Below are 27,879 nucleotides of genomic sequence, written 5' to 3'. Positions count from 1 at the left end.
AGGCCTCAGGAATCTTTTGCAGGTGTTTAGAGTTAACTCGTTGATTCAGATGATTAGGTTCATAGCTCGTTTAGAGACCCTTTTAATGATATGCTAATTTTGTGAGATAGGAATTTTGGGTTTTCATGAGCTGTATGCCAAAATCATCCGTATTAAGACAATAAAAGACCTGAAATATTTCAGTTAGTGTGCAATGAATCTAAAATATATGAATGTTAAATTTTCATCATGACATTATGGAAAATAATGAACTTTATCACAATATGCTAATATTTTGAGAAGGACCTGTACATTACCTTCTTTAGTCAGCCGAATTTATTTTAAAGACAAAGTCAATCTAGAATCCTTTTATTTTGAAAGGAAGGCCGGAAGCGCGCCACGTTGATTCATGCTTTTCGGGATGCTTTGCGGTTTCTGGATGAGGTTGGGTAATGTTTGGTCGTAAACGAGGGGACTGAAGGTATTGCTTTTATTCCCATGTGGTTTATTTTTTGGACCAGGTGTTTTATTTACCTCGGGGCGGAGAAGAAAATGAAGACGCCGACGTGCGTGACGTCCGCCGAGGCAGACGGAGTCTCCTGTTTCCGTTGATGTCAAAGGGAACTGACTCCTATCTCTGTTCACTTATACACACAGGTATTTCTAGCCTCAAGTAAGATTTTTGTTTGACATGCATGTTAATTTGGAGTAACTGTATGTGTGGAGCTTCTGTGTCGCGTCAGAAATCTGTCATAGGAGAGTCTAGGTTAGCTAGCTAGCACTGAGGCAGGAATAAACCAGGAAAAATAATTTCACTTCAGTTTGATTTTACAGTGATCGTGTGGTTTAGGTAGTAGCTGAAAAAGTCGTAGTATAATAATCATTTTTCTATTTAATATGTTCCTATAAACACGATATTACCAAAAGTATTAACTTTAACAACATTATTGCAATTACACCTGCTTCAATGATTCTGGTAAGACACAAGGTCTAGAGGCTTGTTTATGGGAATAATTGACCATTTCTACTGAAGAGCAATTTTGAGGTCAGACCCTAATGCTGGATGAAGGACCCTGGGTCACAGGGTCTGCCTTAAATAATCCCAAAGATTTTATGTCATTTTAAGGTCGGGTCTCTGTGCAGACCAGTAAAACCTGCTCATTCATGTTTTTGTGAACCTTGCATTGTTCACAGAAGCTCAGTCCTCTCATAAATGAAGCGCTCATCTCAAACCAGTTCTCACAGAGTCAGGTGGATGAAATTCTCCTAAATGACACAGCATTACGTGTTTATTTCACTGAAGCTAATGGGCCAAGCCCAGCCACTGAAAAACAATTAAAAACCACCATATCCCCTCCACTGAACTGTATTTGTTTCCAAAGGCAGTCAGAAAATGATCATTCTCATCACAACCACCAAACCAAGACTCATCCAATTGGATTACCAGAAAGGAAGCTTGATTTGTCACTTCAGAGAACATGTCCCCACTTCTCTATAGTCTGCTGGTCGTGTGCTTTACACCACTGCCTCTGACACCTTACTTATTGCACTCAGATGCAGCCGCTTAGCCATGGAAACCCATTCCATGAAGCTCTGAGATGCAAACATCTGTGACCATTGAAGTGATTACAACAAACAGTACTCAGGTTAATTATTGACAACAGCTAAAATGAATCCCGTCCTGTCCTTCAGTATACCTGCTTTTTACTTAGTTAAATTGTTTCAATGCTTCTATCCGTAATGGTGCACGAATCTAATCAGCGGCTTGCCTCAATCAAAAACGCAGAAAAGAAACGCATGCAACAATAATAGTTTGTGCTTATTATTGCAATTATGAATAAAAAGTGTGTTAAAACTCAGCAGGGTAAAGCGGTATTGTTGTGGAAGAAACCTCAGCGTCCTTGGGAAATCCTACTCCAGGGTGTTGGAGAAAAGGTGCCTACTGATTGTCGAACCTTGAGATAGGGTTAGGAGCTCAATTATCCACGGGTAGCACAAATTAGAATCTGATACTCCTGCAACCCGATCTCCTTATATGGAGAAGACAACGGATGGATGGATAAACAAAAGAAAACCTACATCCAAGCGCCAATATTGGAAAGAAGCTTTACAGAAAAGCAAATCAAACTTTTTAGTCACTTCACTGTTTAACTACTAGCGTATAACAAAATATTACCGTGCTTCTCAGGGATCCTCAACAGTTTAGTGTAAAAATGATTAAATACACTGTTCAGAGCCCTGTGTGTAAAGCGCTACTGAAACAGATCCAGGACAGAGGGTAGGGACACTCCAACAGACCACCACTGCCCCTCACTGTCCTCAGATTATGACCCATGGGATATTTTTGCTTTTCTAAGGCATTTTAAGAGAGGAAGTGTGTAAAAAGAAAACCCCAAAAAATCTAGTGATAAAAAGAAGAAATTTTAAATGCAAACAGTTAGCAACTGAGACAAAAAAGAAAATGTACTGAAAAATAAGCAGGATATCATTCACGATTAAACAGGCTTTCATATTATTTTGTCATGCTCTGTTGTTTCATCAGGTCCTGCCTCCAATGAGAAAAACTCTGATCTCTAATATCTATGGAGGATGATGGATGTCCCATCTTCTAATCAGAGCCATCCTCCCTGTCATCCGTGGGCTGTCCAGAACGGCTGGTCTTCAGACGCACCTGCAGGACCTCTCTGCAATCCTCGGCCCCACCTCCAGCAGCTCAGCTTGGGCTCTGCATCTAACCAAAATCCGAGCTGCAACCACCCGCAGGCATCCGGCCATTACTCTAAGAGCGGCATTGCTGCCTTTTCAACCAGGACCAACCCTCATCACAGCGTTCAGTATGTTAATAATGATGATCACAGTGTGCAGCAGAGCGTTCCTGATGCTCATGTTTTATCCAGAGCTCCACCTATAGGCCAAGAAAGGAATATACCGCCATGCTCTCTTCCATATATGAATGAGGAGACGCAGCATTTCAATCCCCAGGAAATACCACATTATTCCCCTCCTAATCCTTACCAAGCAGTAGATCCCTCGTTCTATTCTCAACACGCATATCGAAGCCTACTGAATCAGCCTCAGTCACCCGCTCATAATCTTCTTCCTGCTATCCCTTCGCATGTCGATCCTCAGTTAAATTACAATCGACAGCCTGCATCCGACGCGGTGAACCTGGGGTCTTTTGTTGGCTATAATGAAGCACCGGCCTCACCCGGGGCTCCCATCCAGCAGCAGCCTCTATGGAGTGTTGCAGCACTCTCTAAAGGTAGCTTTATTTCTATTCATATGTTAACGGTGTGAACAAACACTCCTCTAATTCAAGTTTCAATTTCTGTTTTTTCAGGGAGCATCAATACAGCTGCACTGGACCATAATTTGACACCGCAGGTTAGTGAGATTTTAGATTTTCTGTAAAATGTAGTAATGTTTCAGACTGAAATAAAAACAAATGTGGCTCAGTCATTGAAAGAGCTTCTGTCTGTCCATCCATCCCATATTTAAAGTCTATCCACTATAGAGAAATCTATGATAAGCTTCATGAGATGTTGAAAAAATGTGTAGAAAACCTGCTTCTTTGGTGGTGTCTTTCTCTTGCAGTGGTGTAAAGAAATGTATTGATCTGAAATTCTCATAGATGTGCATGTGGCTTGAATTGTTAACATAATTTTTTTGGGTCACCTAATGGGTTGATTGCTTTTGTTTCTGAGAAGAAAAAACTTCAAGTGTCATTATTTTGTTATGTAGTTTTATGTGAATTTTTAATGGAAATGTTGAGCTTCAGAGATCTGTTGATCTCCGAAGCTCTTAAAGGGTTTAGAGTTCCTGATACTCCTCGGGCTTAAGAAAAGCATCTGAGTCTCAGTTAGTTTGCATGACTGCCAGAAGTTTCTTTTGTATCTGAATTCATTTAATCTTAAGGCTAGAAAAACAATGCATGTTTGTAAAAAGCTTTGTCTTCTCTGCAGCCTTCCAACCCTGAGTCCCGTTATGGCCTGAACCCTGAACTGTTACCAAACGCTGTAAGTTCCTTTATTCACTTTCAATTCGTTAATTTTCACTCTAATTCCAGCTGTCAGTTGCTCTGACAAGAACATGACTAGTCATCAAAAAGTGTTTACATGCAATCATTAAATCCATATCCTTATCTTTGAATAAACTGAAATGGCAACAGAAGCTGACAGACCTCTGTCTCTGTGTGAAGGTAAAGGTGATGGCAGAGGACAGAGCGGAGTGGGAGGGAAAGAGTTTCATCTCAGAGCATTTTTCCCGACTGCCTCCTCTGCCGACCACTCCGTGTGTCATAGAGGACGGAGGTGAACAGTTTCTGTCTGCTTGTGTCACAGAGATGTAGTCCATCATGCGTTCAGTTCAGTGACGTGGCTGCAGAAACCTGAAGCGTTGCATTAGCATCTCATAACACATGAAATATATCAGGCCTGATATGTTAACTTTTTTCTCATCATCTTGATTTATTCGCTACTATTAAAGTCTTGTGCACATTACATAGTAAATCGGTACTTTCTGTAACACAACAGCACAATAGGATTTTGTTATATTCATTTAACTATATTTGAGGCTATCATCTGTAATGATCTTGTCCTTATGTTGTAGGTAATGTAAGCCCTTTGGCCATCCGCTCTGTTACTTACTGTGTCCCGTGTGATGGGCTGACGGCGCTGCTCAGCAGACTGCCACTGGGGGCGCTGGTTACCCCTTTCAGCAAACAAATTGCATGCGAGGTCAGTTTGCCCCCATTTCATTCGGTGCCCTCATTAGAATATGAATGTGAGAGAAATGAATGCATTTTCCACTTAAAGAGACATATATGTTACCACAGATTTTGTTTTGGGGTTTTTTTTTGCCACCAGAAGCCCATCCCTCTATGCAGAGACACAGATTGTGTTGTGGGTTGTCGTTTTTGTGGAGCCGCCATGTGCCCAGCAATGGGTTGGCAGGACTGTGGACAGAGGTTTTACTGCCCCTTCTGTGGGAAATTCAGTGAAGGTAGAATTTAAAAACAACTCGTTTTAGTTTAAAGAAAGAACAAATGTCCAGTTCTTTGACATTTGCTTCCTGTAGTTTGTTGCTTACCTTTTCTGCAGCTGTTTTTTTCTCTACTCTCTGTGTCTCAGTGCCATGGCAGCAATACCAGCCCACCAAAGGAGTGGAGGGGGTTCGAGTTGACAAAGACAAGAGGCCAGAACTCAGCATGGGGTCATATGAAATACTGAACTCAGAGAAGGTAACTGGCTTCACCTGGGGCCTCATGTACAAAAGCGTACTTACGCACAAAAATATTGCACCGCAATGTTTTACACACAACTTGGCATGTACTAAAATGAACGTTAAATCCACACAAACGTTTGACCTGCTGTGAAAATATGCGGAAGCTACGCAAACTTGTTCAATCGACAATAATAAACTACAAAAAACAAAACTCATCCAAATCCACTGAAATATGACTCCTTTCAGCTATATTTAATTCATAGAGAATCAAATCTGATGCTTTTTTTATGAGTTTGAGCTTTTATGGTTTAAACCAGAGCCAAATGAAACTGAATTACGTTTAGCCTCATATAATAACGCACCTCAGAAAATGATGGAAACAACCTCAGTCGAATGTAAACTGTGAAACCTCCTCTGCTTTTGTCACCTGTAGATGGAAATGCTCAGCGGTCTGTGCGCTGAGGATCATAAATGCATGTGAATCATCTAAGGGGCACTTTTCTTCTCACTGAAAAAGAAAACAGTCGGATCAGAAGATTAATTCCAGACAAGTCAGGTTTGATGATTCATGACACGGGCAAGCTGGAGACAATCACACTTTTCCATAAATAGCTGCATAAAGTGGTGCATAACTGTGGAATGATGGCAGCTTTGGCACAGCTGGAGGATGGAAGACATCAGAGGGAGTGTTTTATTTAGGGGTTGTATTGACCTGCTGGCACATGATGATGCATGGCTTATCAGCCGGTTTAGATCGTCCAGGGCCATTATTTTGGAGCTCTGTGCAGAGCTGGCCTCAGTGTTACAGAGGGAAACCAGGAGGAACTGTACGTCGCCGGTACCAGTTCCAGTTCTCACTACACCAGAGCTTTTCAGAGGGAACTTACTGACAGGTTGAGTATTTAACAGCCATCCCTGAGCCGGGCCATGCCAGCTATATAGGTCGGCCTCATCAGTATGTTGCTCTGGATATATTTCCCTAAATTGTGGCTCTCATTTGCAGTGAGGAGATGATTTCTGAATATAATCAGAGCTATGGACTACACTCATACTGCTATAAGGGCACCAGCTGTAAGTGAAAATGCTTTACAAATTGAATTCAACATATGTGCCACTTATTTGTGATGTGCAAATGCAACTCATGATTCATTTATATAAGATAATTATAATTAATCTAATAATATTAGTTGTGTTGGGAACAAACCTCCGTGCACGATAGCGGCTACTAGGTAATTTTCCATCTTTTTTTTATGTGACATCCTGAATGGTTGCAAAGATTTAACGGACTTCGCATTGTGTGTGTGGTGACAGTCTTCCTAATAGAAATATAATGGGAGGCATTTTCACGTCATTATAATGATCAGCATTGAGCTTTAATTGAGCTCAGTGCAGCAGCTAGGCAGCGCTGTTGGGTTTAGATTCACACATTGTTGAACTAAATGGATTCGAGTCGACAAACGTTTTATTTTCAGTCAGGATTGAGTCAATGATGTCATTCAAGTTGTCGTTGGTTTGCTGTAACTGACTACGAACATCACCTCATGGTGTGTAGACAGTCTCTCTTAGCGTTTTTCTGCCAAAAGGAACCGGTTCTTTGACTATCACAGCACCGTTGCCATGGTTATTTGTACACATGATGGTTGCCTTCTGGCTATTTATTCTACTTAACACATGTCTTAAGAGGTGGGACCGGGTGGTCCAAGTGCCACGTGCAGCTATGTCAAATCCACCGCAGATTGGGATGTATGATGGCTACGTTTGCGGTGACGTGTCTACGCACATTTTCCTACATCTGAATTTTTTTGTGCGCTGCTAGTTTCTGAATTTCTCCCTACCGCAAACGTTTAGTATGAAAGCTGTGCACTCTTTTGTACATGAGGCCCCTGGTCTTCAGGATCTTTTTTTAATGACCATATTTACCTTTGTGAGTTTTGAGTGATTTAATGTTTTTTTTGGAAGGAAATGTTTGTTTGAAAACCTTTTTCTTTTTATCCGAGGGTGAACCTGCTGCTCTTCTTCTAGCCATAGATGTTTCCTCCTCTGCACTGAGAGGAGGACACTTAGAGTTTGTAGCACAGGAAATACATACGCTGCTCGCCTCATTGAACAGGTAAACACACTTCCTCCTTAAAATCCAGTGGCCTGCAGAGATATTTACACCCACTGAACTGTTCCACAGTTTCTCTCGTTACGACCATAAACTCCAAATTATTTTAATGGATTTTTATAAGTAGTGCTTAATTCAAGAGCTGAGTGACATTTTTACAAATAAAAGTCAGAAAGTTGTGGGATTAAGTTTCTACTCAAAGCCCCTGTAGTTAGTTATTTGAAAAGCCACCCTTTGCTTCAGCTGTAGCTGCAAGACTTTTGGAGGTTTGTTTCTACCAGCTTTGCACATCTAAACATGCAAATGTTTGCCTTTTCTTTTTTGCAAGATATTTCAAGCTCAGTCAGATTAGATGCCGGGTATCTGAAAGCAAGTCTTACCACAGTTACTCAATTGGATCTATGTCTGGCCTCTACTGGACCATTCTAACTCATGATTATGCTTTGATCTAAACAAGGTCCTTGCAGCTCTGGTTGTATGGTTAGGGTCGTTGTTCAGGTTTTGTTCCGGTATTTCCCTTTTTATAGCTCCATCCATTTCCCCTTCAACTCTGGCCAGCTTCCCCATCCCTCCTAACGATTAGCATTCCCACAGGATGACGCAACCACCACTATGTTCCAAAGTAGGGATTCTGTCTTTACGTTGATGTGTGGTATTACTTTTCTGCCACACATAACATGTTCTTTATTGGCCAAAAGTTCAGTTTTGGACTCATCAGAACACCTTCTTCCACATGTTTGGTCTGTTTTCTTCATGGCTTGTGTCAAACCGCAGCAAAGACTTACTATGGCTGGCTTTCAACAATGGCCTTCTTCTTGTCACTCTTCAATTAAGGCCAGATTTGTGGAGTGCACAGCTCCTAGTTGTCCTGTTGACAGATTCCTCCATCTGATCTGACCCTGTAGCTCCTCCAGAGTTATCATGGGCTTTTTGGCTGTTTTTTTTTTCTGATTAATGCTCTCTTCATGTGGGCAGCCATGACTTGGTAGGATTGCAGTTTTTGTTTTCTAGGTTATGCCTGACTTGTCTGCTGTGTTCCTTGGTTTTCATGATGCTGTTTGTTTGCTGCTGCTTTCTAACAGACCTCTAAAGTCTTCAGAGAACAGCTGCATTTATACTGACAATGATTTACAAACAGCTGGACTGTTAATTAGGTGACGCTTGAAGGTAAATAGTAGCAATGGATTTTATGTAGGGGTGTCATAATAAAGAGCTTAACAAAAATGCACTCAGTACTTTTTAGGTTTGAATTTGAAAAATAAAATTGATAGCGTGTTTCTGTACACTTTGTAATTCAAATTAAATATAATTACTATTTTCTGTTGGTCACATTAAAATCCTATTAAAATACGTTGAAGTTTGTTGTCTCAGAGCTGTCATTTTCTTGTGCATGTTTGGAAATATCAGGTTTGATTGTGTTTTTTATTTTTTTGTAGGGAAGGAGATCCCTCGTCAGATATCCGCGTGGGTTTGATGACGTATGACAGCAGAATCCACCTGTATGACCTCAGCCCCGAGCTGTCCCGTCCTCACATGCTGGTCATCGCAGAGACGGAAGACCTGCAGCTCCCTGTGAGGGAGGGGCTTCTGGTGTCCCTTAAAGACTGTAAAGAAAGTATAGACAGGTGATGAATAAATACCAACTTTTCTGTCAGATGTATTCTTGTGTCTTGATTTTGAACTGATGTTAAAGTACTATTTTGTGCACAAGTTTTGGTCATTCTGAGCATGCAGACTTCTACTTGTAGTCTCAGACGTACTTCTTTAGTTTTTTTGTCATTTTCCTCAGGATTTAAACTCCCCAGTTCTTCCTCACGTGGGAAGATGAAAAACTTTGGATGTTATTGGGAGCAGATGATTTCTGTATTGAACAAATACATAGCATTTTAAATGAAGTAGTACTCCCTTCTTTCATTATCGTATCTGAGATTGTAGTACTTATTTTGTAGATTTTATTCGTTTATAGTTTTAGCTAAAACTTAAAAGCCTTTATGTTTATTTTAAAATTAAACAGCTAAAGTATCTAGACAGACTGTCTAGATTTAATACATTTTTAAGCAGCTGCACACAAATTACCTATTTATTTTATTGGTGTTTGAAATTTGATATCTTGAGACCTTGTTTTGGGGTTTAAGAACTGATATTTACAAGTAATTAAAATAACTGAATATATTTTGTTTCCACTACAGTTTTAAATTCAAATATTTTTCTTATTTTGTATAAAATAGTTTGTATTTCATATAATTTGCCAGAAAGTGATCACATCTTGAACCTCCAGAATGCATAGAGGGTTAGGCTGTGAGTGAAGCCGGTGTGCTCACTGATTGTGTGCATTTCTGACTAAAATACACTCTATATTTATGCCTCTATTTATCAGTTTGCTATAACTAAAGACACAACTTTGGAATAAAGTATAAAAAAGTCTAATTAACCAAAAATCTCATGACACCTCCACGGACCCATTAGGGGTCGCGACCCCATTGTTGAAGAGCTCTGGTCTCTGCTATAATTAAAATATGATTTTTTTTGTAACGTAGCTGCTCCTGTTAAGAGTTAATTAAGAAATCCTAATTTCAGGTTTTTTTCTTTTACTTTATTGTTTTAGATGACCTGTTTTGTTTTTTTTAAGTCTTCATATCCATCTGTCCCTCTCGCATCTGTACCGTTTGCGCTTTGCAGGTTACAAATGAGACGAAACACACTTAAAAATCTGAGTCTGGGAAAGTATTTAACTTCAAGTACAATAAAAATGTCTTTAGTATCTAGATTTTATATACCCTTTTTTGTCTCTCTCTGCAGTGTGTTGCAGCTCATTCCTCAGTTCAGTGCTGAGTGCGGTGACTCCAGTGGACCTCCCATTGAGCTTCCTGTTAAAGCAGGCCTGGCTGTGCTGCAGGTGGGGCATCAAAACACACACCTTGCTTAAGCTCTCTGCTGTTTTTAGTGCTATAGATTTGGAGTTAACACAAACTGAGATTATTTTACAAAACGTGTAGGGCTTGAAGTGTCCTGGGAAACTGGTTATCTTCCACACTGCTTCTCTGATAGAGACGGGACACACAAACTCTTCCTCAGGGTTCTTTGGGACCAACAAACCAAAGGTACATCTAACACAAACTGTGTCGTGTTTATTATATAATCATTCTAGAGCGGTAAGAGATGCGTTTCATCTAACAAATGTCAACAACATATGATACGTTTGTTCCCTCCCTGCTTGTTTTCCATAGTCCATCTTTCAGCCATCGGAAAAAGCCATGTCATTGGCTAAGGAGTGCATCAGCCAGGGATGCTGCGTTCACATGTTTGTTCTCTCACAGCAAGATGTGGGCGGGGCATGGCCGGGCCACATTCCATATTTAACTGGTGGAGCTTTGCACACCTACAGCTACCTCCAGGTACATCAGAAGCTCCTCCCACTGTGCCACTTTGTGGCTGGAAATATATTGTTGTTGTCTTTTTCTAAACTAGTAGTTTGATACTTAATGAATTCTGCTGAGAATCTTGTTCTTTAACATTTTCTCGTTGACTTTAAAGCAATTGTTAAATTTGTTCTTGTTAAGTGGACTCAACTCATAGTGCTTTTACAGTCCATGTCCCAATCATCCAGCTGCAGTCACAAACGTGCACACATTCATACATCATTGCACAGATTAGCAAGCAAGTTAGCAGGAATCAAACCTACAACTTTGAGATGTAAAGTGTTGAAGGGCGCAGATAAAGCCTCATTGCAACTGGTACTTTACATTGGTCCATTACAGGGCGAATTGGACACAGAGTGTTTCAGCGCGGATCTACAGCAGATTGCTGAGCCAGACACAGGCTACAAGGCTGAGCTCAGGATATTTGTCAGCAAAGGTAAAAGAGGATTTTGTTGGTTTTATTCTCGCCCTTTTCTTTATAAAATGTGCGATTTGACCGTTTGTATCAACCTCACCAGATTTACGTGTGTCTGGTTGCTATGGGCTGTTTGTCCCTGGTTCGAACCCTGGACACATCACCATGGCAACACTCGACTGGAGGACCACACTGGCTGTGGAGCTCGCACACAGCAAGGCTTTGGATGAGACGAGAGGCGCAGCCATACAGGTGAGTTAGAAACAGGTAGAGATGCATCAATCGGATCTAATTTTTTTTATAAAGCTTTCACTTCTTCTGATTTCTCTACTAAAATATAAAAAGATATAAGAACATCATTTTGGATATTAATATAGCGTTCCGTCTGGAAACAGTTGTTATTTATATTAGGAACAGAGTGGATGTCAAACTAAGTGTGTGAAAGAGCAGTTGCTATTAAACATTTTAAACTGTCTTTAGCGTCTATCAGCAAGTAGTGCAGCTAGCGTGGCTAGCACTACTAATTTGAAATTTGACAACTCTGCTTAGGTGCATGTAAACGCTTGTTATTGTTGGATTATTTGATTTTTAGCCCATGAAAATGGAGAATTTGGATTTCTTTCTTTCTTTTTTTTTTTTTTTTGTTCAATCCAAACATATTTGAATCCGATCAAGAAATTTTGCTCATGTAAACATGGCTAATGCAGGAAAAAATAAGGAGCCGGTGGTGGATTTCTGCAGTCGCAGACACACAACACTGACACTGGTGAACATTCATGGACATTAGTTAGTGGACTCCTGTAATTACCTGGGTGTTCAACTCAACAATGAACTGGTTTGAAACCATAAAACAGCCAACACATTTTTATGTCTTTGAATCTACATCAGCTTTTTATTTTATTTTAAAACTGTAGAGATTTTCACACCTTTTGTTCTTGTCACATTACGATTATTGCTTATTTTATTAGTGTATGTATCTGTGTGGTTCTATTTTATTCTGTCTCTCACATTCTGAATGAACCCCAGACATGTTTGAGAAAACACATTTTCATTTCAAGTAGCTTCTTACACCTTTCGTCCGCCGTCTGACTTCATTTTTAATCACATCACTGATGCTAAAAATGGCTAACTGAGTCTTCGTGGCTCAGTAACTGCTTCCACACCGTAGAGTGTTGTTGTTTGCGTAAGCTGGCAGTACTCCGGTACGGTGAGTCGATGTCGCTGGTCAGTGTCGATCAAGCTGAAAATCAGGCGAATCCGTTTTGTAACATCATCATTGAGGTTTAACTCAACAGGAAACATTATGTAATATTTTGTATGCTTTTTTTCATCCTATGCACTAGGTTGTCCTGTCTTACACTTCACAGACGGGAGAGAGAAGGGTCAGAGTTCACACTTTGACACTAAGATGCTCACGCCACCTACAGGACACTTTCAGGAACTACCAGGCTGAAACCCTTCTCACTTTCTACTGCAAGAAAAGTATGACGGATGCTCTGTGAATCAGTGAGATTTGTAACAGAGTTATGCTGCCTTGCTACTGTGTGCCACAGGATGGTTATTTGTGATTTCCCAATTTGAACAAAGTTTAGTGAATGTTTTAAAAGTCCTAGATGTGGATGTTGGTTTTCACAGCGCTTTAGTGTTTTTTTTCAACTTGGTAATTATGGTTTAAATTGATATAATTGACCTTTAGTGTCACTCCATGCTCCACGGCTTTGTATATTGTTCATACTTACATATTTACGGTTTACTTATAGGTTATGGATGAAAGAAACACCCAGGTTTGCTTTGATTAGTCAACCATCATACACTGAACTAGCACCGGTGAAGTAGCTGTTAATGGGTACAAATCGTATCATCCTCTGAGTGCAGGCTAGTTTGACTTTAATAATTATTTTTTTATTCTGTACAATATGATGAATTACCATTGAGGGTGTTTTCACACATTTAGTTCTTTTACTTTGGTCCGAATCAGTTGATTAGTTTAACTTGTAACTTTCTTGAGCGGTTCAGGTTTTTTTCACAAAGCGAAAAGTCCAAGCAAAGCAACACCTTTCACAACAAACCAGTCTAGAATGTTTAGTCTGTTTATTGGTCAGATGTGTCCACTGCATTTGAGCTAGCAGAAAACACAACAAGTTATTCATATCATTTAGCGTGTTTCATTGTAATATTTCAGCCAAAACTATCTAAATATATTGAATGATTTTGAGAAGATGTCTTGAAGGTTTCATAGAGCTTTATATTTTACAAAAACGACCTGCAGTCTTTGTTTATTAGTTTGTTTAGTCTACTGCATCCCACAATGCAATGCATACCTGGCTACAAGACGGAGTTTGGCTCAGGCTTGCATCATACACCTGGCAGCTGTGTCCAGTTGAAGCCGGATCACCTTCCACACTATAAATGAACCGCTCTACAGATTATCTTCTTCAAACGATCTCGCACCGCAGTGCAGTTGCTAGTGTTCACATCTACACAAACGAACCGGATCAAGGGGGTAAACCAACCGGAGTTCGTTTTAAATGGAGCAGACGCCTCAAGTGTGAAAACACATTCAGAACTAGCTTCTGTTTTGCTTTGTTCCCGTTTAGTGCTGCACAATATCTACTTGTATTAAGTAGGACATCATATTTCAAGTGTCAGACAGTCACGTTCTGAATATAAGTTATATATTTGGCCAGCTGGATGGACTCTTAACTCCCTCCAATGATCACACCAAATACAAGATTGTAGTTGCTGAAATACTTAAACTCACAGAGAGTGGTGAGGGCATCGTCTAACGGCAAAGAAAAATGTTGGTTAATCATAATTGATTTACAGCGATAATATCACAGTTAAATATTTTCCAGACATCGTCTGGCTATAAACCAAATAGGATAAACTATGGGAGATGCACCTTCTAAGATCAACTAAACGCTAAGACTGATACAGATGAGATTTCAGTTCTAATCTACATACGTTTGAGGTACATTGTTTTTAATGTCACTTTCCTTTGTGTGCCTGTCAAGTGTACTGTGCTGTCTTAGAGCGCCCTCTGCAGGAGCTGAGGGAGGAACTGCAAACAGATGTAACCGAAGCGCTGGCATCTTACCGCAAACACTGCTGCTCGTCTTCAGTATCTGCTGGGCAGGTGAGATAACAGTTACACATAAATACATGGCAGTATTTCCAGAACATATTCAGTTTTATTTATTCTGTTTGTTAATAAATTGTAACTGCTTCCGTAAGAACACTATCAAACATTTTAAAGCCATTTAACTGCAACAAAGAAACAGCCTCCACTTTGTTTTAGCTGATTTAGCCTAATTGTGTCATTTATCCTGCAGCTGGTCCTTCCTCAGTTCCTGCGAGCTCTTCCTGTTTACGTCAACAGTCTGAGGAAGAGTGAGGTGCTGCTGCCGGGTCTGAGGAACTCCGTCCACCAGCGGCTGCAGCAGCGCTGCCGGGTGCTTGGCCTAGACACCTGCAGCACCGTCAGGCACTTCTACCCCCTGCTGCTGCCTCTGGTTAGTGTGATCAACACGTCAGAGTTATTCTTGAAAGGTTCTGCTTTATGTAATGAACAAAGGAATAACTAATATTTAGTTGCGGTATTCATAAGTAAACTCTATCTCAGAGGCTGTGTGCATAAAAATGATGTGGCATCTTGGAGAACATTACATTTATCTCCTGCAAGATAAAAAGACAACCAGTACCATCAAATTCCTCTGACACCATTATGACCGAATCTCAGAATTGTTAGGATTATGGTTATTGATTAATTAATATTAACCGTGAGGGACCGGTGCAAAGAGGATTGGGCGGCGGATGAAGGTGGAGACCTCGGCGGCCCGATCCCCAGATGCTTAGGCTGGCTCTAGGGACGTGGAATGTCACCTCACTGGGGGGAAGGAGCCTGAGCTGGTGCGGGAGGTCGAGAGATATCGACTAGAAATAGTCGGGCTCGCCTCCACGCACAGCGTGGGCTCTGGAACCCATCTCCTTGAGAGGGGCTGGACTCTCTTCTACTCTGGAGTGGCCCACGGGGAGAGGCGGCGGGCTGGGGTGGGTTTGCTTGTCGCCCCCCAGCTCAGCCGTCTCGTGTTGGGGTTTACCCCAGTGGATGAGAGGGTCGCATCCCTGCGCCTTCAGGTTGGGGAGAGGTCTCTGACTATCATTTCAGCCTACGGGCCGAGTGGTAGTGCGGAGTACCCGGCCTTCTTGGTGTCCCTGTCAGGGGTGCTGGATAGTGCCCCTCCTGGGGACTCCATTATTCTGCTGGGGGACTTCAACGCCCACGTGTGGGAACGACAGTGACACCTGGAGAAGCGTGATTGGGAGGAATGGCCTCCCCGATCTGAATTCAAGCGGTGTTTTGTTATTGGACTTCTGTGCTAGTCACGGATTGTCCATAACGAACACCATGTTCAAACATAAGGGTGTCCATCAGTGCACTTGGCACCAGGACACCCTAGGCAGGAGGTCGATGATCGACTTTGTTGTCGTATCATCAGACCTTCGGCTGCATGTTTTGGACACTCGGGTGAAGAGAGAGGGCTGAGCTGTCCACTGATCATCACCTGGTAGTGAGTTGGATCTGCTGGAGGAGGAGAAAGCCGGACAGACTTGGCAGGCCCAAGCGCATAGTGAGGGTCTGCTGGGAGCGTCTGGTGGACCCCTTGGCCAGGGATGTATTCAACTCTCACCTCCGGGAGAGCTTTGACCAGATTCCGAGGAATGTTGGAGACATAGAGTCCGAGTGGACCATGTTCTCCGCATCTATTGTCGATGCTGCTGCCCGTAGCTGTGGCCGTAAGGTCTGCGGTGCCTGTCGCGGCGCCAATACCCGAACCCGGTGGTGGACACCGGTAGTAAGGGATGCTGTCAAGCTGAAGAAGGAGTCCTATCGGCTGTGGTTGGCTTGTGGGACTCCTGAGGCGGCTGACGGGTACCGTGGGGCCAAGCGTGCCGCGGCCCGGGCGGTGGCAGAGGCAAAAACTCGGACCTGGGAGGAGTTCGGTGAGGCCATGGAGAAGGACTACCGGTTGGCCCCGAAGCGATTCTGGCAAACCGTCCGGCGCCTCAGTAGGGGGAAGCAGCGCTTCGCCAACACTGTTTACAGTGGGGGTGGGGAGCTGCTGACCTCGACTGAGGACATTATCGGCCGGTGGAAGGAGTACTTCGAGGATCTCCTCAATCCTGCCATCACGCATTCCCTGGTGGAAACAGAGGCTGGGGACTCGGGGTTGGACTCTTTCATCACCCAGGCTGAAGTCACCGAGGTGGTTAAAAAGCTCCGCTGTGGCAGGGCTTCAGGGTTGGATGAGATCCGCCCTGAGTACCTCAAGTCTTTGGATGTTGTGGGGCTGTCATGGTTGACACGCCTCTTCAACATTGCGTGGTGGACGGGGACAGTGCCTCTGGACTGGCAGACTGGGGTGGTGGTCCCCCTACATAAGAAGGGTGACCGGAGGGTGTGCTCCAACTACAGAGGGATCACACTCCTCAGCCTCCCTGGTAATGCCTACGCCAGGGTATTGGAGAGGAGAGTCCGGCCGATAGTCGAACCTCGGCTTCAGGAGGAACAGTGTGGTTTTCGTCCCAGCCGTGGAACACTGGACCAGCTCTATACCCTCTACAGGGTACTCGAGGGTTCATGGGAGTTTGCCCAACCGGTCCACATGTGTTTTGTGGACCTGGAGAAGGCATTCGACTGTGTCCCTCGTGATGCCCTGTGGGGGGTTCTCCAGGAGTATGGAATCGGGTGCCCTTTATTAGGGGCCATCCGGTCTCTATACAAGCGGAGCAGGAGTTTGGTCCGCATTGCCGGCACTAAGTCGGACCTGTTCCCAGTGCATGTTGGACTCCGGCAGGGCTGCCCTTTGTCGCCGGTCCTGTTCATAACTTTTATGGACAGGATTTCTAGACGCAGCCAAGGGCCGGAGGGCGTCTGGTTTGGGGACCAGAGGATTTCGTCTCTTCTTTTTGCAGATGACGTGGTCCTGCTGGCCCCCTCTAGCCAAGACCTACAGCATGCACTGGGGTGGTTCGCAGTCGAGTGTGAAGCGGCTGGGATGAAGATCAGCTCCTCCAAATCCGAGGCCATGGTTCTCAACCGGAAAAGGGTGGCTTGTCCTCTTCAGGTTGGAGGGGAGTTCCTGCCTCAAGTGGAGGAGTTTAAGTATCTTGGGGTCTTGTTCACGAGTGAGGGAACAATGGAGTGGGAGATCGACAGACGGATTGGTGCGGCTGCCACAGTAATGGGGGCGCTGTGCCGGTCCGTTGTGGTGAAGAGAGAGCTGAGCCGAAAAGTGAAGCTCTCAATTTACCGGTCGGTCTACAATCCTACCCTCACCTATGGCCATGAACTTTGGGTCATGACCGAAAGAACGAGATCACGGATACAAGCGGCTGAAATGAGCTTCCTCCGTAGGGTGGCCGGGCACTCCCTTAGAGATAGGGTGAGGAGCTCGGCCATCCGGGAGGGGCTCGGAGTAGAGCCGCTGCTCCTCCACATCGAGAGGAGCCAGTTGAGGTGGCTCGGGCATCTATACCGGATGTCTCCTGGACGCCTTCCTCGGGAGGTGTTCCAGGCACGTCCCACCGGGAGGAGGCCCAGGGGACGGCCCAGGACACGCTGGAGGGACTATGTATCTCGGCTGGCCTGGGAGCGTCTTGGGTTCCCCCTGGAGGAGCTGGAGGAGGTGTCTGTGGAGAGGGACGTCTGGGCGTCTTTGCTGAGTCTGCTGCCCCCGCGACCCGGTCCCGGATAAAGTGGAAGACGACGAGTACGATTAATTAATATTCATCAAGAATTATAATTAAAAATCCGCTGGGATTTGTAGTAGCGGACTATCCTGGGGTACAAAATGGCCGCTGACGCCAGAAGGCATACTGGCGTCCAGCAACTTACAAAATGGTCCAATATTCAGCAACACATGGTCCAACAGCATAGTCTTATTTTTTTATCAGTCACCGAGTGTTTTAATTATCTAATTGTATTTTTTTCTGCAGCTGCCTTCAGTTGACAGCTCCAGTCCTCCAAACAGAGAGGGGGCGCTACGCTGCACTGCTTCCAGCCTGGAGTCCAGAGGTCTGTATCTGGTTCATGCACCCTTCACTGTGCTGCTCTGGGTGGGCACGCAGGTCCCAGCGTGTGCACTTGTTGAGCTCTTCAACGCCAGCTGCTTTTCTTCGCTGCCTTCAGGCGAGGTGGGTGCACACACTCATGATGCAAACCTCTGGTAGTTACTGGAGGAAAATTAGAAAATAAAACAGTAACATGTTGTACACAGCTTGACTTACTTTCTGAACTTTAATTTCATGAGGAGAACATGTCGAATAAAGTGATGAGCTCACAAGCTCCAGGTTTAATGTATTTGTCTCATATCATGTTTATTCAGACCAACCTCCCAGCTCTTGAAAGCCGTTTGTCCCTCAGTGTTCGGTCACTCATCAGCTCGCTCAAGTCGGAGGTTCCCTACAGCCGCAAGGTGAGCTGCTGATAGAAGACGCGTTGCTTTGTTGGAAGTCAGGTGACTGAATGATGTGACTTTCTATCAACGCTGCTGCCTCAGGAGGTTTTTACCCCGCTCTGCTCCGCTGGTTTGTTTATGCTCCAGGAATATCACACGGTTCTCAAATCAGAGCTTTAAAAGTAATATTCACACCGGTATTTTGAAGAGATAAGATCCACACTATGTCAACATGTAGCGATTGTAAATAATCTTTATGTGTTTTAATTAGTGAGTTGAATTGCTGAATTAAATAAATTTTTTAATCTAATTTATTGAATAAGACTGTATATAATGATTTTGTAACAAAGTGGCACATTTATGACAAACGAATAAAAACCCTGAAAATAAGTCCCTGTTAATTTGTGGCCGCAGTTTACATAAATCTTCATCAGGTTAAATGGTTTACACTGAATGTTGACTCAGAAAATGTTTTTTAGCCCTTTGAGAAGACTCTTTATTTCTGTTTTAGCTTGTGGTGGTGAAACAAGGCGACACCTGTGAGGAGGCACTGCAGCGCCACCTGGTGGAAGACAAGAGCCCCAATGGAGGGGCGTCCTACGCGGATTTCCTGTACCATCTCCACATCAACTCTGTCCGTCTCCTGCAGTGACACACACACACACACACACACACACAGAGCTCTTTGGGTGCTGCAACAAGCTGAACATTAAGTGACTGAAAAAAAATCATGATATTATTATTAATACTAGAATTATTGTCATTTGAAAATACTTAGACTGTTCACAAATGTAGTATGTGCCTGAGAAGTGACCAATTTTATTTATTTAAGGGACTGTGGCTCAGTAGGAAGAGTAGTCCTCTTGCAATCAGAAGGTTGTGGGTTCGATTCCAGCTTCCTCCTGCCATAGGTTGATGTGCCCCTGGGCAAGGCACTTAACCTCAAGTTGCCTACCGATCTGCGTATCGGTGTATGAATGTGTGAGCGTTAGTGAGTGCAATTGGGTGAATGTGGCTCTTGTGTAAAGCGCTTTGAGCGGTCTGTATGACTGGAAAAGCGCTATATAAGTTCAGTCCATTTAACATTTAGGGTTGATGTGTGAAATGTGTTGAGTGTTTTCTTTCTGAAATATATCTGTTGTTAATTTATTCCTGTGTCAGTCTCTAATCCCTGTGTGTGTGAGTGTGTGTGAGAGAGAGAGTGTGTGTGAGTCTCTGTGCATTAAATAAAGAATTTATCTGAACCCTGAAGTTTTCAATTTTCTACCCCCTCCACCCAACAATGATCTAATTAAAGGTGGGTCAGTGACCTCTCACCAGACATCAGCTGAAGATGAGACTCAAGAGGCTGAAAGGGCAACTGTCTAATCAGTCATAAGTGCCTAATAACACTAATTAACTGTGATTATGCTGCTGCACAAGTGGGAAGCACTGAACTATGTGGCTGAATGAGTTGCAGCTCCTGAGCCACTGAATTTGGTTACCCTCAAACACTGTGTGGCTGCAACTTTAAGAGATTGTGTTGAAGCATTCAGCTTGCTAAAATAATTATAAAACAAAGTAAATGTTTGAAGGTACAAGCGCTAATACAAATCCATCAAAATAACTGAGCAAAAGAAAAAACCTTTACCTATATTACCTCTTGGTAGTAAAAGCTCTTCTATGATTCTCCTTCATGTATCGTTTAAGGCTGTTGAAAAAGAAAAATTTCCTGTTAAACAAAAATATTTAACCTGTTAGTCATTAATATTATCGGGATAAAAAAATGTAAAATGCCAGAAACTATTAAAAGCCTGGTCGAATAAATTAACAGATTGGAGCTGTACTTTTTCTTACTGCTTAATATGTTGCAAATTCAAGATTTAAAAGGTCTATTATGCCTGTGAAATGGTGGTTGTAAGAAATGTACATAAACATTGAAAAATGTGGCAAACACGGAGTATAAATGTAAATGTAATGAGGAAAGCCATGCAGCATTTCAAAGATCTCTTTCATCCACTGATTGTTAACCTACTTTTCCCCCAGAGTCCCACTGCCGGATTATACTTGTCAAGTAAATAAAAAGTATAGTTGTATGTATTCTGAGATTGCATTATACTATTTATATAGAATATCCATGTTAATCATGAAACGAATGTAAAGTTATTTTAAACAGAACTTCATCTGGTAAACATTGTGGTCTTGCTCTCTAGTATTTGTAGGTATTGTTTAAAAATTGGCATCCATTGCTGTGCAGCGTGAATTCTAGTTAAATCGACAACGCTTGCACTGAAACGTGTCGTTTGCAACTCAAGTTTTGGAGCCATAAACAGCCTCCCTCATATTTGCCCCTATTAGGAAGTACGCACCATGCAGGAGGGAGGTGTGTTCGGTTACGTTGTGGCGCTTCGCCTGTGCGCGCTGTGTCCACCAGAGGGCGACATTGAGTGAGCGCCCCACCGTTTCTCTGTAGAGAACCTGCAGCTCAGTGAAGCGGGTTGCGTCAAGTCAGGCAGAGCGATCAGCACAAGGCCGGAAAACGAGTTGACAGTGGCTTTCAAAATAAAACACCAAATAAAACACGATTTTTCAATAGCTTTTCTGTCATGTTAAAACCAAATTGACAGGAATTAGACGTGTTTTTTAGTTTTTATTTGTTGGTATTAGTTTTATTCAAGATGAGGCCTGTGATGGTGCCAAATCTGCAGCTCATCTGGTGTGTTCCCCTTCTGCAGTTGCCAGGAACAGTGATGACACAGGGACAGGGTCTTGGCCCATAAAGGCTTACTGCTGTCAGTGAGACATTCAGAATTAGACCACGAGCAATGGAAGATGGTGGCCTGGTCTGATGATTATACCTGGTACCATGATGCACTATGGGAAGTAGAAGAACTAGTGGAGGGAGTGTGATGCTTTGGCGAAGGTTCAGCTGGGAAAAAGTTGCTGATCATTTACACCCTGACGTGAAAACTGCAATCCCTGATGGCTGTGACCTCCTTCAGAAGAATAATGCTCCCTGCTACCAAGGAAAAATGCTTCAGGAATGGTTTATGGTCCATAACAATTAGTTTTGAGAACTGACTTGGCCTCCAAATTCCCCAGATGTCAAACCAACCAAGCATTAGTGGGATGTGCTGGACATGAAACTCCAAGCCACTGATGCCTCACCTTGCAACTTACAGGACCAAACCTTGAGGGGTCAAGTTCTGTTTTGGCTGAAAACAAGTGGACACAAACACTGTAAGGCATTTGGTCTTCATGTTACAGATTTATTTAATGTTATTCCCGATCTCCAGCTGCTGTGGATTTGTTTTCTCTGCTTGTGGTAATTGCTACTGTTGTGGCATGTAGATTTCCCCTGTGAGAGATCAAGAAACTGCCTAATCTATAGTCATTTTCAATAAATCAGAAGATGCGTTCCAATGAGGCTCTTTTGTCTTTTCATTAAGCTCACACTTTTATGTTACAAGTGTTTTTTTTATTTATTGGTCTGCTGTAATATAATCTTTTAAGAAAAATGTGTTTCATTAGCAGTAGGCCTAAGTAGAAATCTTCATAATTAACAGAAAAAGGGCTTTAAAACATCAGTCTGTGCTTTATTCATTTCTAATTTTTCACTTAGTGAATTGAGTTACTGAAATAAATAAACTTTTCAATATTCTAATTTATTGACTGGGTCTGTAAATGTTTACCTATCTAACAGAGGACACTGGAAAATATGTCTCAGATCAAGGGGACAGTGTGGGCCTAAATCGGCTACCTTTTTGTGAAAATATCTGGAATCAATTTGAGACTTTTTACCTTTAATAGGTTTTGTTACACCAAAAAACTTTGAATGGATATTTTTGCTGTTTGAAAGCTTTATTTTATTTAGAAAATCCTTGGCGGAAGTGGCTCTACGTAGCTTGTCCAGCTTGGCGAGGCGCTCCGCTGAGCGCGGTAGCTGTCAGATAGCGGAGTCAGACTGACAGAAAACACCCACACCGCCTGCTTCGTCTTTCTGTGTCAAACTCCTCCGTGTCTGGGCGCCTCTTTAAAGGCTTCTCTGCCGCTCCAACTGCCAGCTAGCTGCTGGGCGGACACCTGTTGGGTTTTTTTTTTTTTTTTTTTTTTTTTTAATACACCGTTTCTTACCCCGAACTAACATTTTATTCTTTCGGAGTTGATTCGGGAGAAAGAAGCGAGGCATAGTGAGAGACAGGGGAGAGCCATGGCCACGACAACCTGTACGCGATTCACGGACGAATATCAGCTTTACGAGGAGCTGGGGAAGTGAGTATCAGTGGTTGTGTCAGCGTGCCTGGGTCGGTTGCACGGCTGCTGGCTGTGCGGTGAGGTTCGGACAGGCGGCAGCAGGGCTGGTTCCCAGAGCGGTGCAGAGCTGAGCGGAGCCGCAGGCCAGCAGCTCGCTGAGTGTGTGTGAGAGTGTGTGTGAGAGTGTGTGTGCGCCCTTTTTCAGCATGCAAGCTCTCTAAACACGCTGCCCCCTTTGCCACAGTCTGAGTGCGATTTTAAATCTTTGTGCCGATATGTTTTATATTTACACGTAAATATGAAATAATAGGCATATTTCCACTATGGGTTTATTTCACGCTGAAATAAAAATGAAAGCAACAAACGCGTTGTGGTGAAAGCATTTCTACATGAGACGAGCATGAAAACTGCGGTTTGCAGAAAATGTGTTTTTCTAACTTTGTGTGCCCTTCACACAGAGCGGGGATCTGCATATATGCAGAAAAACATCTGCTTCGGTTGCAAGCATGGCGGTTGTTCTGTCCTCTGCAATTCTAGGATATATATATTTCTTTTTAAAATGATAAATAAATTAGACAAACTCTGATATATTCTCCTCTTTGCCTTTGAATTTTGCAGTGCATTTGGAAATGTTGGACTTATTCCATTATTGTTGAAAGTTTGCAGCTTTCATAAACGTCTGCTTGAGGGACAGATCCTTAAAAATGCTTTTTTGCTGCGTTTCTGTTGCAGTTAACACATGCAAGGCATCATGCATGTGTGCTGATCAATTTCCAAGGCTTTATAAGCCCTATCAGCTGTCCTTGCACACGTTGAACATCAAATCTGAAGACTTGAAACAGAAAACACAAAATCTGCTTCACACTTTATCTGTCATCTAATAGGTTAGTGAATGGAAATTTTCCAAAAGACTTCAGCAATGTGTCATAAAAAGAAAATCGGCGCAAATATCTGCATATAAATAGAATGCAGTAATCAACACAGGAGATACTGAAACCTAGAAGTTTTTCCTTTTTCCCTGAAACAGTTTGAGACAAGCAAACTGTTTCGTGTTTATCCACCTACATGCATCTGAGATGTGATTGTTGCTTTGAAATTGAAGTTTTTGCTGAATTCATGGTTAAAGATGCTCATGTCTGTGTTGAAGTACAATAAGTTCTCGGTGAGGAGTCTAGATTACTGATGGCCTGTTGTAGGGAAAGTGACTCTTGTATTTTTTTGCTGAAATAATCAAATTCTTCCCCGAATCAAATCAGCCTGGTCGACAGTAATTGTTCCAAAACCTGTTTGACATTGATGAAGAGTTGAAGCCACCCTCATCCTTTTAAACCATACCCTGATAGAAGTCTTTAGTCCCTCAGCTTTTTAACCTCACTTCGATCCTTCAGACAGTCTTCCACTTTGCATCAGTCCAATTTGTTAGCGCCGAGTCCGGCAGCCTTATTTGTTTTACTTTTCATGAATACATTCTTAAAGTCTTGTTTTATTGCAGTCCTACTGAGTGCACGGGGATTGTCAATATACACAGCTTGCTCTCTGCGCTATTGCTTGTGTCGTTCTTTATGTTAATTATCTGTAATACAGCAACAGAAGGCTGTGGTTTAAGGCATGAAAAAATAATTGGAAGAACAAGAAAAAAGTGTCAGAACAAAGAAGTTTAAGTAACTTTTTGCTCAGACATGAACTGTTTACGGCTGCTGCAGAGTGATGTATCCTAATAATCTCACTTTCAATGTATATCAGGACAGATTTCTAATCCTACAATGTTGGGAGAAGTTTGTTTTTAGTGTTTTTTGTCTCACCGAAAGCAGGGCAGGTATTTTACGTTAAGATGCTGGACCTCTTTTTTTTTTTTTATTATTATGAAATTTTCGATCATCAATTGAATGCTGTTGATGTTTAGGCAAATTAAAGTCAAAGCAAGTTTATTTATGTTGCTCCATTTGTACAGAAGGGAATTAAGCTATTTACAGAAGCATAGGTTGAGAAAAGACCAGAAAAAAAACCTGTATAAAAAATGTAAAAGATTTCAAGAATCATTACAAAACAAAGAAACATTAAAAACAAAACCAGCATTACAGCTGATGATGGCCACTAAATTTAGTTTAGTTTATTTGCATTAAGTTTAGCTTGAGAAACAGATTTCTGATTTAATTTCATTACCAAGTTTTTCATTCATATAGGATTCACATATTTCAACATTGTGTTTATAAATCAAGGCTGCACCATATTAAGAAAACATGCGATAATGTTGGTGAACGTTGCCATGACGATATGACTGAACAGTGTTGATCTCGTATTGCTTTAAGTGGTGAGTAATCTATCAGCTACTGCGATGAACTGAAATCCATTGTTTCCATCCCAACAACATGACTGATTGTGTTGCATCTGGATACATCTGCATTACTAGATGCCTGCTGCATCCATGCATTCTGAGCAGTTATTTGCAATATGGATATTGCGTAAAGTAATATTGCAATAGTGATAAAATTGCGATTTATTGCGCAGCCCTATAAAACAGTGGGTAAACTAATCAGATATCACAGACAGACTGGATCACAGTAGAAAATCCTTGCAGTCTTAACATCATAAACAAGGTTTAACGGATTTATTTCTGTCTAATAGCACTGAAAACACCAGACAAGCTGACACATCTCTCAGATTTTCACCGTCTATTTTATTTGTTGTTTTTTTTCTTCCAACCATTGTGAGTGCAGAATGACATTTGATTGTACAGCTTTGGTTTTGACTGAGTTAAGTAGCAAACTGTCTGTTAAACAGCAGGTTGTCATCACCTTAACCCAGTGAGGTCACATTCAACAGTAAACGGCAGGTTTAGTTTCAGTACATGCATACACCTCAATCACACTCTTGTTTCCTTCCAGACTTTTTTTAGCAACTTTGAGTTTTAGTAACAGTATCTGTGTTGAGGTGTGTGTTTATATCTTTCGGACTTCATATCTCTCACACGCATAGAGATGTTAGGACGAAGCTGCATTAAAATGCCTCCAACTGTGTCTTCTCATATTGCCAGCATCAGTGTAACGAACCGCACCATAAATGCCACTTCCAACTCTTTCAGTGCACACGGACTTTCATACCTGCACAAGAGTAGGCTGAACAGCCAATCAGAGCTCCTTGCTTATTTGGAGTGCTGAAATGACTGTAAGGAGTGCAGCAGTGCAGACTGTGTACTGGACATCTAAAAGGTAACAGGAACAGATGTTCACCAATGCTTCCTGATAGCTCCTAAAGAAGATGCATTACATTTGGACTGACCTGGATTTTGTATAACTGGGTAAGAATTGGACACTTAAGCTGCTTTCAGGGTGTTTTAGTTGTGAATTGGTGTGAAATTAGTCTTGTAAAGCTCTTTCTAGTTTCAGTCAGCATTGCTTTATCAGGTAAAATATGTCTTAGTTGTAAGTATGAGCCCAGGGTATAAAAATAAAGGCTTTAAGTTTGACACCCTGAAGATGGGAAACCTGTTCAGCCACACTCTACATTTTTCCAAACACAAGCCATGTGTGAGTGTGTGTGTAGCAGTGGGAAGAAGATGGGAAGTGAAGCTCTTGGGCTTCTCTTGTTGTGGTGACTGAGTCACTTTAAAATATTTTTTAATTGTTTGCACCGGAGCATTTTGGGTACCTAGTGGAAAGAAGGAATGGTGTTAGCATTAGATAAGACACCAAGAAAATGTTAATTTACACGGACCCTGGTTTATGATCCTGAAGTTGGCATCCTTATTTAAACACCACTAAATGTCTATTTCAGTTTTCTTTAAGGAATTTGGATCACTTTTGATCTTCTCTCAAACGAAATCTAAAACAAGTTGACTGGTCACACTGGAACTGGATATTTCTACACTGAACAGAGATTCTTTAAAACTCAGTTTAAGGTTTTATGAAACATTTGTTTCCTTTCAGTGTTTTTATGAGCATTATTACTTCCTTTGAACGAGACAACCATGAAAACCACAATCCGTAGGCTGTGCAGATCTGGACTAAGTAATTTTGCATTGATTACAGATCTTATAAAGCAGTTTGTGATTGGTAAACCCATTTACTCGATGCATCCAAACAAGAAAAGCTAATTCTTAGTTTTCCCTAAAACATTCTTAAATGCAGTCATCTGTGTTTTTTGGATCCCACTATTGTCCTGTCTTCTGTGTTATTTAATTGCAGCATATATGGCCATTACAGATGAGCAGATTCACTGTTTGATACTACTACAACCAGGCATTCCTTTCCAGAAGTTCTGTCCTTCCAAACATCTTCTTGCTATTTTAACACAAGCTCCCAAAGTCCCCAATCACCTCGTATCTTCTGCAGGATTTTGTGACATCAAAGAGATTCGGTCCTCTGCGATGCCTCGTCTAAGTTCCAGACCATCTGGTCTCACAGCTTTCACCTTTGACCTTGTTGGTCTGGAAACAAAACCCAGTGTCACAGTTCAACCTTTGACTGTCAGCACCCACTGGAAGTCAGACCGGCCAGACTGGTCTGAGCTGTAGTTCCAATGTGTAAGTCACATCCACCAATGCTGACCAGTGTTTAAGATCTTGATTTGTTCTTTTAGCTGCACATCTCACCGTCCACATGCGAGCGCATTATTTAGAACATGCTGACTGGCTCTGAGGTTCCTCGTGGGAGCTTGTTAAACAGATAAATCTGGACAGCTTGGTCTTTAAATGAAGCTTTCCACAGTTACATTTGATGAATATTAAGCCTGCTTGTAGCTAAAATAAATCACCAGCTGTGCTTATTAACATGAGTATTATCAGCAAAAACCAGAGTCATTAGGTTAACCAAGGCTCTGAAGAAGTGTCCTGTAAGCAAGAAACAGTAGAGAGTTTGAACTGTTCATCTCAATATTTAATGAAAATATGAAAATATTCACCTTATAGACATAAAATACATTTTGTTTCTTATTTACAGGGGTGCCTTTTCAGTGGTGCGCAGATGTGTCAAGCTGTCAACAGGTCAGGAGTATGCTGCTAAAATAATCAACACCAAAAAGTTATCTGCAAGAGGTAAGGATTAT

At 42.1% G+C, this 27,879-nt stretch overlaps 2 protein-coding genes across 52 annotated transcripts in view; both read left to right on the top strand.

Moving 5' to 3' along the window:
• The first annotated feature begins 386 nt into the window (after nucleotides 1-386).
• On the top strand, nucleotides 387-19,542 carry si:dkey-13n15.2 (protein transport protein Sec24C). Of its 2 annotated transcripts, none has more exons than XM_047382673.1 (21): nucleotides 387-636; nucleotides 2,522-3,241; nucleotides 3,320-3,363; nucleotides 3,942-3,995; nucleotides 4,178-4,289; nucleotides 4,588-4,715; nucleotides 4,845-4,980; nucleotides 5,109-5,218; nucleotides 7,200-7,312; nucleotides 8,746-8,934; nucleotides 10,109-10,205; nucleotides 10,306-10,410; nucleotides 10,537-10,704; nucleotides 11,068-11,164; nucleotides 11,247-11,395; nucleotides 12,487-12,625; nucleotides 14,158-14,279; nucleotides 14,476-14,655; nucleotides 18,143-18,340; nucleotides 18,532-18,621; nucleotides 19,115-19,542. In XM_047382673.1, the coding sequence occupies exons 2-21, from the start codon at nucleotides 2,569-2,571 to the stop codon at nucleotides 19,253-19,255; spliced, it is 3,045 nt and encodes a 1,014-aa protein (XP_047238629.1). In that variant the 5' UTR covers nucleotides 387-636; nucleotides 2,522-2,568; the 3' UTR covers nucleotides 19,256-19,542. The 2 variants fall into 2 exon arrangements, with proteins under 2 accessions (XP_047238629.1, XP_047238630.1); XM_047382674.1 differs by having other exon boundaries at nucleotides 387-652.
• Nucleotides 19,543-22,518: 2,976 nt separating this feature from the next.
• camk2b1 (calcium/calmodulin-dependent protein kinase (CaM kinase) II beta 1) overlaps nucleotides 22,519-27,879 on the top strand; it is a 111,098-nt gene continuing 105,737 nt past the window's right edge. For 30 of the 50 annotated variants that reach the window (XM_047380641.1, XM_047380636.1, XM_047380647.1 and 27 more), the window contains exons 1-2: nucleotides 22,531-22,854; nucleotides 27,774-27,868. In XM_047380641.1, the coding sequence (XP_047236597.1) occupies nucleotides 22,793-22,854; nucleotides 27,774-27,868 (157 nt within the window). In that variant the 5' untranslated portion in view covers nucleotides 22,531-22,792. Of the gene's footprint in view, nucleotides 22,855-27,773; nucleotides 27,869-27,879 lie in introns of all 50 variants that reach the window. The other 20 variants (XM_047380623.1, XM_047380621.1, XM_047380659.1 and 17 more) reach the window with 4 other exon arrangements.

This window comes from Girardinichthys multiradiatus, chromosome 12 (assembly GCF_021462225.1).
Source record: "Girardinichthys multiradiatus isolate DD_20200921_A chromosome 12, DD_fGirMul_XY1, whole genome shotgun sequence".
Lineage (NCBI taxonomy): Eukaryota > Metazoa > Chordata > Actinopteri > Cyprinodontiformes > Goodeidae > Girardinichthys > Girardinichthys multiradiatus.
The sequence above is the reverse complement of the archived record's forward strand: the minus strand, read 5'-3'. Positions and strand labels throughout refer to the sequence as shown.